This window comes from Pongo pygmaeus, chromosome 8 (genome assembly GCF_028885625.2).
Source record: "Pongo pygmaeus isolate AG05252 chromosome 8, NHGRI_mPonPyg2-v2.0_pri, whole genome shotgun sequence".
Lineage (NCBI taxonomy): Eukaryota > Metazoa > Chordata > Mammalia > Primates > Hominidae > Pongo > Pongo pygmaeus.
This window is the reverse complement of record NC_072381.2, coordinates 132,683,874-132,696,403: the sequence shown is the minus strand read 5'-3', so window position 1 is coordinate 132,696,403 and position 12,530 is coordinate 132,683,874. Positions and strand designations below refer to the sequence as shown.

General features: G+C 44.0%; 1 protein-coding gene across 2 annotated transcripts in view; it reads right to left on the bottom strand.

Moving 5' to 3' along the window:
* The window catches only part of DOCK1 (dedicator of cytokinesis 1), a 550,965-nt gene that overhangs the window by 189,924 nt on the left and 348,511 nt on the right, over positions 1 to 12,530 (bottom strand). For both annotated transcript variants that reach the window (XM_054503625.2, XM_054503626.2), the window contains exon 29: positions 6,860 to 6,954. In XM_054503625.2, the coding sequence (XP_054359600.1) occupies positions 6,860 to 6,954 (95 nt within the window). The remainder of the gene's footprint in view (positions 1 to 6,859; positions 6,955 to 12,530) is intronic.

Here is a 12,530-nt window from a genome sequence, read left to right as displayed (position 1 = left end):
CAAAATGCGGTCAAGAGATCAAAATCCTCCACCCTTTGCAGACTGCAAGCATCATCCTAATCTGTTTGGGATGGTCTCCATATGGCCATAATTTTTTTTTTTTAATGTGTAACACAGACACTGGAAATAAATAGCAACATGATCTCACAAACTCCAAATAGGGATGCAATTTCAAAGTTTGAAAGGACAAGTATAAGATTAATTGATTGCAGATAGAACAAAATCAAACAATAATTTTTGACTGACAATCTCTAATGTTGAAATGGTCAACGACTAGACAAGACTGAATGGATCAGGTCAGCTAAACCCCCTTCATTTGATGAGCTAGTCTTTCAGACAAGTCCAATTATAACCAACCACTGTTATAACCAAGATGCTGACTGGTAACATCTTATGCATTTCCTAACTGAAAGAATAATCTCTTCTGTTTTCTATGGGCAGAATTTTGAATTCTCAACTGATTCCTTCTCTATGATCTTCTCTTGATCAGTGTCTCCTATATAAAGATCTACATCATGGCCGGGTGTGGTGGCTCATGCCTGTAATCCCAGCACTTTGGGAGGACAAGGCAGGTGGATCACTTGAGCCCAGGAGTTTGAGACCAGCCTGGGCCATATGGTGAAACCCCATCTCTCCAAGAAAATAAACCCACAAAAAACTAGCTGAGCACAGTGGTATGTGTCGGTAGTCCCAGCTACCTGGGAAGCTCAGCTGGGAGGATTGCTTGAACCCAGTAGTTAAAGGCTGCAGTGAGCCATGATCCTGCCACTGCACTCCAGCCTGGACAAGAGTGAGACCCCGTCTCGGAAAAAAAAAAAAAAAAAAATCTACATTGTAAACTGCCAGCTTCCCCTGATAAATGGCAAGGATCATTTTCACCATCCAGTGAGAATCCGGCAACCGTCTTATTTGCCTTTATGTTTTATCTTGCAGTCAGCTTTGAGTATTTCGACTTCTAGAAAGCATCGTTTTCTCTACAATTTTATGTATTCTATTTTATATTCATGTTCTGTGAACCTTTACTTGCAAGACATACCAAGTCCTCTATGAAACTGTGTGGGCTTCAAAACACTAATCATTATTTCTGGTAGGTCCCAGCCTAGCCTGAAAAAGAACAGGAAGTCTCAAACACAAAACCTATGCCAACAGAGAGGAATGCCTGGAAGCAATTGATAATCACAGTTGCAAACTACACTAGCTCTGAGGAAATGCAAATGCTGGTTTCATGTCTTTATTATCCTGAGAGCAGAGGGTACAGTAGGCAGGGAGGACTAGGGAAGCTGTGAGCTGGAGTAGTTGAATTTTTAAAAACTCTGTTACAAGTCTGAGTAGCTGACAACTGTGGATAAGGTTTTGTTACACGCTATGTAGTCAATATGAACAAGAAAGTCTAATTCCAAAATAGGGAAAATTACATTCAGTACTGGCCTTTCTCTCACCCACCACATGTTGCAGAAATGCCTTTCTCAAGCAAAAGTAAAGCAGTTAATAAGAAACGGTTTCTTCGAGGTGACAAAGGGATTCGGTTTACCTGGCAGACTCACTTCCTACCAGGTCATTCCTATCACTTAAAATTCTAGTAGGGGTTATTAGTACATAAACTCAAGCAGCCTACTGGAGCACGAAGGCAAACCCTAAGACTAGAAGAGACACAAAAATTCAAGCAAGTGGTCACATTCTCATGAACAACCAAGGAGAACTCTATGATAGCCATGGTATGGTTGCTGGCCATTAGACTATGCTGCACACACAAAGCGTGAATCTGAGAAAGTCAGCTAATAAGAGTTCCAGGATGGATACCAGCATGTAGGTGCCAACAGGGAAAGGTCTATGCTTCCAACAGAACCTGAGAGCTTCAATGAAAACTTAGCAGCTGCTCCCCTCTGGGAAGATTCTAAAGCACTTCTGGGTGCTAGCACACAAGCACACTTCTATTCTTTCTGTGCTGTGCTCATCTTAAATGTCATCTTGCCATCTGGTACTCTCATATCCTAGAGCACAGCTATAATGTCAGGCCATCGCCAATCAGTTCCCATCTTGAATATAACCAAGTGAACACCGTCCTTTGGGATAGTCATTAAATCCTGTAATTTTGATTCTTGATTTACAAGTTATATCACCAAAAGTAATAGACATTGTCCTTAATTACATTTTACAAGCCCCATGTATCGAGGAAAGGTATGTTCACAGAGACAAAGACAAACAAGTACGCAAATATATAAGAGACCACAGAGGCTGATTTTGACCATTTCTAAGTCATAGGTGGTAAAACTACATGTCCAACTGTGCCATTAAAACTGAAATACAGACTCCAGAAGCTTCTGGAACCACTGCTCCTCCAGCCGAGGCAAGGAAGTCTCTGGTACTTGTTAAGGGGTGGAGGGAGCAGGGAAGTCTGGCAACATATAAAATATTAATCTAGTAAGAGGCAATCTATATATACACATATATGGCAGGTAGATAAAGACATAGAATATGGTATCTGTAATTTCCATAAGGGGATTACTTTATGACAATACTAGGGAGATGTGATTTTTCTAGACTGCACAGTAAGATTCGCTCTTATGAAGCACATTGATAAATGCTGCATACACTTCTAAAGGTGAAGAAAGTAAGTAGGAATGTAATGAATTCCACACTCAAAATTCACTCACGTAAGCAGTAAACCTTGTGGAAAAGTTGTTATGTTTTATGGACACTCAAATAAAGACAAAACAGAAACTCCTAACACTCTCTTGGGAAACAGGAGACCTACTTAAGACTAAGAAGCAGGGTAGCTAGGTGGCTCAGGCACGGCTCTGGGGTGGATGCTCTGGATTTAAATTTTGGCACTAACACCACCCAGCTCTGTGTCTTTTGGTAAGTGACCCAACTTCCATGCCTCAATTTTCCCATGTGTAAAGTGGGCCTAAACACAGCAGCTGTCACAGAGGGCTGCTGAGGGTATGAAGGACATGATGGCATGTGACATCCCCACAGCAGTGCCTGGTGCTGGGAGGCATGCCCAATGTTAGCTCACTCTCAGCTCCAGAACGCAAACGTGCAATGCCTCATAAAGAATGGGTATGTACAGGGAAAGTGATGCAAACCCTTCATTTTGAAGCTGGTATTGAAGCAAAGGTGTCAAAGAATACTTAAGGGTCTCCCAACCAGCTGTCTCCAGACAGTTTGAAGCATCTTACCACATGGAGGCAATAACCTTCTTCAAAAACCCACCTAATCCAGCTTCTAAACATTCATGTTGTTTATTCAACACAAAGGGCAGCATTTGGGGGCAGAAGGATGTGGGAATAAAAGTTACAGTTATCAGTGACCAACTCCAATTAGGACCTAAAATGCCTCCTCCGTGGCTGACTCTTGTGCTGTTTGGGCTTGGGAACTTGTTTCTGCTGAATGTGTCAACTGGGATAGGAATATGGGTTTGTTTGAGCTTCTGAGAGTCAGAATCTCCGCAAATAAGTGTCTTTACTTGAAACCAACACCTCAGCACACAGGTACACACACACACACCCACAGGCACACACATGCACACACATACACAGATGAGCACGGTACACACACACACACGTACACACATGCAGGTACACACACACCCACACGCACACACACACACACGAGCACGGTACACACACACACACACAGATGAGCACGGGCACACACACACACACCCACCTGCACACACATGCAGGTACACACACAGATGAGCACGGGTACATATCACTTCTCTGCAGGAAGCTCCCATGGAGGAAACACTGTTTGCTCAACGACCTGGCCTCACAGTACTAGAATCCTTGATTAGACGGTTCAGGATAACATTTTATGTAAAACAGAAAATAAACTGTAGGGATTTTACATTCAGGCTGCTTCCCTTGTCAAGACGTCTTTCCAGCTGCAGTCTGTGTACACGATGAACAAGAGAACAAGGAGGACTTTATCATCACCAAGGTAGACTTTATCCTCAGAAGTCTCATCCAATCAACTGCTGAGAGGACACTGAGCACTGTGGCTTCTCCCCAGAGTTTCCCTGTCCTCAAAACAAAAGACTCTCTTCCCGGTTTCTAAGACGCAAAGGCTTTGGTCCAAAATGCCACTGTACCAACCTGCTGCTGCAGCGTGGGTACTTCTGTCAGGCGCCGTGCCCTGTGAAGGGGCTCTAGTGAGTAGGGGTGCTGGCCGGGGAAGGTTGCCACTGGTTTGCAACAAATTCATGATTCCAAGGAATGTGGATCAAGCCACCTGCTCACCCCAGAAACAATAGAATATCCCAGGAGAAGCTGGACAGGGTCTCTGGAGAAGGAGACCAGAACCATAGCACTCCCAGGGTTGAGCCCCAGACCACTTACTGTGTGGCTTTGCATCACGGCCAGTGCTGCAGCAACCCTTATGTAGCGCAGGGCTGGCGGCAGGAGGAAGACATTGTAGTAGGAAGAGAGAATGATGCGGCTATGATGTTCCAACTGAAAACAGGCTCTCAATTATAAAAAAAAAAAAAAATCATAAAATAAGTAGATTTTGACTATGCCCTCCTAAACAGGAGACCCTCGGAGTAGAAGCGACATGAATGCAACTTCAGGGAGCCCATCCTGCCTGACCTTTGTTGGAGCAGTACTCACCCAGGGCCACGGAATCCACAGCCTGAGAGCCAGGACGTGCTGCTCTGCTGGGAGACCCAGAAGGTCAGGTCTACACGTGGAGGAGTCAAGAGGTGGACAACAGCATCCACACGTGCCGCCTCCACACCCTGTGCTCAGGCGCCTGCTCAGCCACACCTCTGCTCCTGGCCAACGATGCCATGAGATCTATGGCTCCAGGACAGCGGGGTTTTTGATTATTGTTGCTGATGTGTTTGCTTGTTTTCGCTATGTGCAAAATATAGCCATTAAAAACACAACGCTCTAGAGCTCTTCAGAGGAAATCTAGACTGTCAATCACAAAAGTTCATCCTAACAGAGAAAAAGGGAAAAGACCAGTGCTTTCTATTAAGTCCACCATTTTCTAAATCACGACTCAGAAGCTGAGAGATGGCCACAGGAATAATTTAAAGTCACCCAGCAGGTGGAAGAGTGAGGAGGAGCAGAGGCCAGGACCCTCGCTCTGCTCCCTGGGCCAGAGCTAAGGCTACAGCAATGCCAGGGTCTCCGGGGCTTCCTCACCATCTACTCTCAAATGCCATCTTTGATGTGTAGAAGGAGACTTCCAGCTCAGTAACATCTGACGCGGGGTGAACATCACTCCCTCCCTCATGCTCACCCCTCAGGGAGGTTTGTAGGACTCCTGCAGCCGTGGTACACAAGGCCAATCTGTCTCTGCTGCCCCAGAAAGCAGAAAAACCCAGAGGAGGCCAAAGGAAAGGTCGTGCTGCTTTGGATTTGTCGAAGGGAAGGACAACAGGCATTAAAGAGAGGCAAAGCCATCACAGAAAATTCAATTTAACATCCTAGGGAGATACACTACACACTTATCAGCATGGCTAAAAGAAAAAACAGTGTCAACAGCAAAGGCTGGATGCAGACAAACCGAATCACTTACACGGCTGATGGGAATGTAAAATGGTACAGCCATAGATTGGCAGTTTCCTATGTCACGAAATGTGCAATTACCCGACAAGGCAGCATTTGTCCAGGAAGGCATTTATGCCACAGAAATGAACTCACGTTCACCCAAAAACTATGCACGAAGGCTGGTGGCAGCTTTATTCATAAGAGCCACAAACTGGGGATAGCCCAGACGTCCTTCAACAGGAAAATGGTTCATCACACTTGGTCTGGGCGTACCATGGGACACTACCCAGCGATAGAAAGGAATAAGCCATTGATACAGGCAACAACCTAAATGGATCTCCAGTGAATTAAGCAAAATGAAAACAGCCATGCTGAAAGCTTATATACTGTATGATTACACTTATGTAACATTTTTGAAATGAAGCAATTATACAAATGAAGAACAAATGAGTGGTTGAGAGAGCTTACGGATGGTGGAGTGGGGAGGGGAGAGGTATATGTGGCTATAACTGGGCAACAAGAGGAACACCTGTGGTGATGGAAACACTCAGCGGCTTCACTGTGGTGGTGGAGTCCACAGTATATGCATGTGGTGAAACTTTACACAACTCAACACAAACACTAACGAATACAAATTAAACTGAGGAAATCTGAGTAAGATCAGTGAATCGCATCATCGACTGACTCCCTTATACACAAGATCTCTATGACTTCCTACAACTGCACATGAACCCACAATTATCTCCATAAAAATTGCAATGAGAAAGAAAAACAGAGATGAACAGAAAGTTCTTTTTTAAAATCCCACGTGACTGAGAATTCTATGGTCATTGTTAGTGCTTACAGAAATGATAAAACCCAATGTGCTAGAAAATTAACCAACAGCCCTCGCTGGAGATTATAAACAAGGCACAAGTTCAATATTTAATGAGTATGAAGAAGATGCTCATGATTAAAAAAACTGAAATATGTGAAATGTCAACACTTTGCAAAAGCCTCTCGCGTGGAGCTGACAGTGGCTAGGGCTGATAAAAATATGTGGGTAACATGAGAGCGCAGAGCGACGCCGAGCAGAACCCCTGTGCCCATGACGACAGCTATGGGAGATCCAGGTTCAGGCTGTTTTTCTCCAGGGGACGGAGCTCAGGTTCTTAGAGCCAGAGCCCTGTGTTGTCATAAGGAAATCACCACAAACTCAGAGTCCATGTCTCCCTAGAACTGTTTGCATCACGGAATTAGGAACAGCGTTTGCAGAACATTTGATTGAAGCCAGCTTAGTCTCCAGGCAACACCACTGTTCCCAGCAGACATGAATTGGGAGCCATAGGAAAGGTGAGGGCCGCTCCCCCCACACTTACTTATTCTGCACCATGTTCATGATCACCCAGTCGAAGGGGTAAACGTTCTTTCCAATGAGGTTCTTAAACATGATGAATGTTTCCATTAGGAAATCCTGAAATAAAAAAACAAAACACTGAAATGGCCTACCAAGAAAAAGGTAAAAATGATACCCTCCTGTCAATTAGATTACAAAAGACCCCATTTTAAAGGCTGAATGAAAACATCCTGAAAAGTAATGAAGATATATTTCACAGGAGCTGTGAATTAGACCTGTCTTTCTGTTTACCTGAGCACCTCCTGTCTGAGATGGCTTCTTCAAGAATATATTCTGAAACAGCCCCTGAGCATGTCTCTTTAATAGTTAAAGAGTAAATCCCCAAAGGTTAGGAATAGGCATTCAAATCCTTTCTGCTTCTAGGAAAACATGATTTTTACAAACAAGGCTTGCGGGTTACAGCTTTTTCTTATGTTTGCTCTAAATCAATTTTTCATAATGAACAGGACACATCAGGTTGAATATGGGATACTACTGTCTGTTCCTTTCACTTACGGAATTTCAAAACGAAAGACTCCAATAGGTACTCCTGACCATCTGCACAGATTTGGCATGCAGTAAACCATTTGAGTGTGCGGCCGTGTTGCCAAACTCTCCTAGATGGCAGCTACATCCCCAAAAGCTACCGAGTTATGCTTCTGTTGTCTTAGATGATGCTCTGTACTTCGCAGGGCAACTGAAAAGAAGCAGGGTTCAGTACACACCCAGCTGCTCTACCCTGCTTCCACGCCAGTAAGAATGTGCCTGACATCAGGAAGGGTTAGCCGGTTCCTAGGGGCTCCACTATGTGTCTATCAGAATTAGAAGATTTCCTACTTTTGAGAGCTGGACAGGTGCTCTGAGCTAACCTGAACAAAACAAGTGGCTATCCCGAAAAGCACACATCCCTGGTAGCCCCAAGCTCACTCAACACCCAAGGTAGGAAAGGAAAAGGCAACCGAGAACTGTCTTAGAAAAATGAGGCCATGGACAGGCGTTGCCAAATGAGTGGATATTTCTCATTTATTTAATCTCCTGAATCATAATTAGGTGCAATGGCTGTGAAAGCCAAGGTGGTGAACAGAATTTAAGCAGCCAAGAAAGCAATTCCCAGTACGAAGTTCTAAATAAGCAGCTCCTGCAAAGAGGCACAAGTTAAATTTGATGACAATAACAAGCTATGTTCAAAGTTAAGATACTTTCTCTCTAACTCTAATGGCAAAGTCAGGTTCTGGCAGGTGAAGTCTGCAGGGTGAGGAGTTTGGTGTGCCCCACCATAAATAAAACGAGTGATCCTGATCACTCTATTAAAGCAGATGCCTCCAGTCTAGGAGACATTAGTGACCTGGACAAAATCAAGTTGGAAAAGTCAGTCCAGATGTCCTCCAAACTCTGTACATGGGCACTGTGTCCACCTGCTCTCAGGAGCGGAAGCATCCCAGTCCTCCCTTCCGACACAACAAATGGCTTCTTTTCCAGTTTAATTATTGAAATTCATATTTCACTACTGAGTTTCCTCACTTTGTCAAGAGTTTCCCATTTTAACGACCAGGCTGCATATTTTGTAGGCTGAGTACCGTAATTCAGTCACATCTCTATTTGCATGAAATTGCTGGCTTTCTTGATGATTACTTCTCAAAGCCTAATAATTGAGCTACAGCCTCTCGTTTTTATTATTCTGGAAGAGAAGCATATTTTCCCAATTCTCTTTCTTTTCTAAGAGACACAGTCCCATACTTCATTAGTATGGCTCAGCTGTTAAATTTTGGTACTTTGCTGATCAAACAAAATGCTGCATCTAGTGGGAGATGAGTTCTGCAAGGCTTCCTTGTTTTCTGCATAATTCACTAGCCATGGTGGTGGCCCCTAACAACTGTGTTTGCCTTGAGCAGCTGATGAGGCTTACCGGACTGTTCCACTAGGGTCTCCAAGTCAACAAGGGATATTTTGTGAAAATTTCATCATTCAATGTGGATTTATTCCTGTTGCATTTTTTGTTTTAGTTTCTATTTATTTTATTTATTTATTTCATTCCCTCACCCAGGCTGGAGTACAGTGGCACAATCTTAGTTCACTGCAGCTTCAACCCTGGGACCCAAGTGATCCTCCCGTTTCAGTATCCTGAGTATCCTGGGACCACAGGTGTGCATCACCATGCCTGCCTAGTTTTTTTTATTTTTAGTAGAAATGGCATCTTGCTATATTACCCAGACTGGTCTTGAACTCCTGGGCTCAAGGAATCCTCCTGCCTCAGCCTCCCAAAATGTTGGGATTACAGGTGTAAGCCACCGTGCCCGGCTGCAAGTTTTAGTTTGACTATTCACAAGATGTCTTACACAATAAGCAGGCTGCTCTAAAAACAGCCATCCATCTATTTCAGAGGCAAAATCGTGTCATACCTCTGTCTGCACCTTTCCATCCCTGTGCCCACCCACTAGAATAAAACAGCCATCCCCTCGCACCTGGACTGCCACAGGGGACTCCAAACCCATCGACTTAGGTCCATCCTTGTCCTTTCTTGTCCCCACGCTTCACTTTTCAAATGAAATCTCATCAAGGCATCAATGCTTTCCAGACATCACACTGAACCCATTTCCCCAATGACTTCCCAATGCTCGTAGACTAAAGACAAAGCATCTTCACTGTTAGACTTAGGAAATTCCCATTCTGCTCAGCCAAAGGAGTAACCATTATGGACAAGGACCAGCCATAGATTTTCAACCCATCCGATGAAGGATTGTTAGGGAAATAGGACATGTCCACATTTTTGTGGATTCAAAGTTTCATCCAAAGATTATCTGACAATTGCAAAGGTAGGAAGAGGTACATATTTTCACAATGGAGGGATCTGGAAGTTACCAGCTTTTAACCCAGCGGTCAAATTCAGCATCGCCAGTAGTGGGTCAGCATGACATGCCCAGCCTCCTGAAGTAACACAGCAGGAAGCTTTCAACAGCAATGCTGAAACGCTCCTGCCAAGGAGCGGAGCTTGAATCTCAGAACAAGCTTCTGGTTTGCAGAACATACAGGGGGATAAAGAAACCAGTCGAAAGGCATATTACAAGACAGCACAAAAAAAGTCCAGAATGGGAGATAGTCTACAAAAGCTAGTGGATTGGTCTCTTCAAAAAAACTGAAAAGCAATGCTATGAGAAGAAAATAAAACAGTGTGATGGTGATGGATTTATTTTAGAAAAAGAAAGATTAAAGAGACACAATCATCAAATGCAATGCGTGAAAAGGACATAAAAGTCTGGAAAGAATGGAGGAAATCTGAATATAAATGGCATGAGGGGTTGTTGCTGAATTCTCATGGAGCAATAAGACCAATATAGAATGTCTTTACTCCCCAGAGACGTTTGCTGAACAGTTTAGGGCAGGTGCATCCCTGTCTCTCACTGACTGAAAGGGGTTGGCTGTGTAGATAGAGACACCTGGAGACACATTACGGAAGCAAATATGCCAACGTGCTTTCAACTGATGAATTGAGGTGGCAGGAATCATGGTTTCCTTTTTTTTTTTTTTTTTTTGAGACAGGGTCTCATGCTATCACCTAGGCTGGAGTGCAATGGCATAATCTTAGCTCACCGCAGCCTCAAACTCCTAGGCTCAAGTGATCCTCCTGCCTCAGCCTCCCAAGTAGCTGAAACTACAGGAATGAGCTATCATACCTGGCTATTTTTTTTTATTTTTTGTAGAAATGGGGTCTTACTATGTGGCACAGGCTGGTCTTGAATTTCTGGGCTCAATAGATCTTTCCGCTTCGACCTCCCAAAGTGATGGGATTACAGGCGTGAGCCACTGAGCCTGGCTCCATTGTATTTTTTTTTCAGCTTTTCTGTATTTGTAAAATTTTTTGTGATCCACAGGGGAAAGAGAATAAGTAAAACACTGGTGAAATCTGAGTAAGGTCAGATAAGCCCTTTTCCTTGCAGAATCTGATGCTAACTCCAGGTAGATGGTGTCAGAACTGAATTGGATTGTAGGACATCTAGCTGGTGTCAGGGAATGGGTTGCGGTGGGAGAGACCCACACACTTCTGGTCACAGAAGTGTGAGAGTGTAGGAAAATGTAGTGTGTTTTCCAAAGCCACACAGTGGGAATTTGTGACAAGTGGCAAAACAACACTCTCCGCTAGAAGTCCCAAAGCCCTCATCGTCCCCTTCTAGCTGACTACAGAGAATCGGGGCACATTCTTTGCTTCTGTTACTGAGACATGGACACGTGGCAGCCAGCAGCCCCTTGGGCAGGTCAGCATCTCCAGTGTAGAAGATTCTACAGATTCTTTGTGGTTCGAATCCTAAAGGGTTGGGATGGCCTCTGTCCTGAGAGTTCTGAGCTGAACATGTCTATTGTGTTTCTCTTCTGGATCAGTCATTCCACTTGTGCTCTATATGCTCACTATAACTGGTGTTGATAATAAGTGATATTTTGTATGAAAAGGACTCACTCAACCAAAAAGGGCTAAATTTGAGAACCTGAATTAGTACTTGTTAAAAGGAAACAGTCTCAAGAAAACGGTTTGGCCACTTTCATATTGAAATACTAAATAACATCAAATAATTTTGTACAAAATAATCTTTTATTTAATAGTTGTCAGAATAAGCCGGGCGTGGTGGCTCACGCCTGTAATCCCAGCACTTTGGGAGGCCGTTTGGGAGGCCTAGGAGGGCAGATAACCTGAGGTTGGGAGTTCGAGACCAGCCTGACCAACATGGAGAAACCCCATCTCTACTAAAAAAATACAAAAAAAATTAGCCGGGTGTGGTGGTGCATGCCTGTAATCCCAGCTACTCGGGAAGCTGAAGCAGGAGAATCGCTTGAACCCGGGAGGAGGAGGTTCTGGTGAGCCGCGATTGCGCCATTGCACTCCAGCCTGGGCAACAAGAGTGAAACCCCGTCTCAAAAAAAAAAAAAAAAAATCATTGTCAGAGTTGAAAAACAGTCATATACTCGGTATAGTTAACAGACAGAAACACATTTTACAAAAGTTCTGACAGATTAACAACAGTAAAAAAGTTCACATACTTTCCAGTCTACATTTGTGGTATAAAAAACCACAAATGTCATTTTTTTTTTTTTTTGAGATGGAGTCTCACTGTGTCGCCCAAGCTAGAATGCAGTGGCCCGATCTCGGCTCACTGCAACCTCTGCCTCCCGGGTTCCAGCGATTCTCCTGCTTCAGCCTCCCCAGTAGCTGGGATTATAGGAGCCCCCCCAACCACGCCTGGCTAATTTTTATATTTTTAGTGGAGACGGGGTTTTGCCATGTTGGCCAGGTTGTTCTCGAACTCCTGACCTCAGGTGATCCACCTGCCTCCACCTCCCAAAGTGCTGGGATTACAGGCGTGAGCCACCACGCCTGGCCAACATCGTTTCTTAATGGAAGTCAAACTGTCCACAAATCATTGATTTTCTGAACTGTTGTGTCTATGGAAAAACATCCCCTGGGAAATTGAGACCACAACACACAGTAAACATCTGATCCTGGGATCCGAGCAAAGACAGAGGGCACACACTTGGAATTCAGCAAGCTACAGTAATTTTTAAATAGCATTCGGCATCATCGCTTTTCACTTACCTTGAAGGATCCTTATCAATCACAGCACTTAATAGTTCAGATTACATGTTTGCACGTGGGGATTTTTATGAAG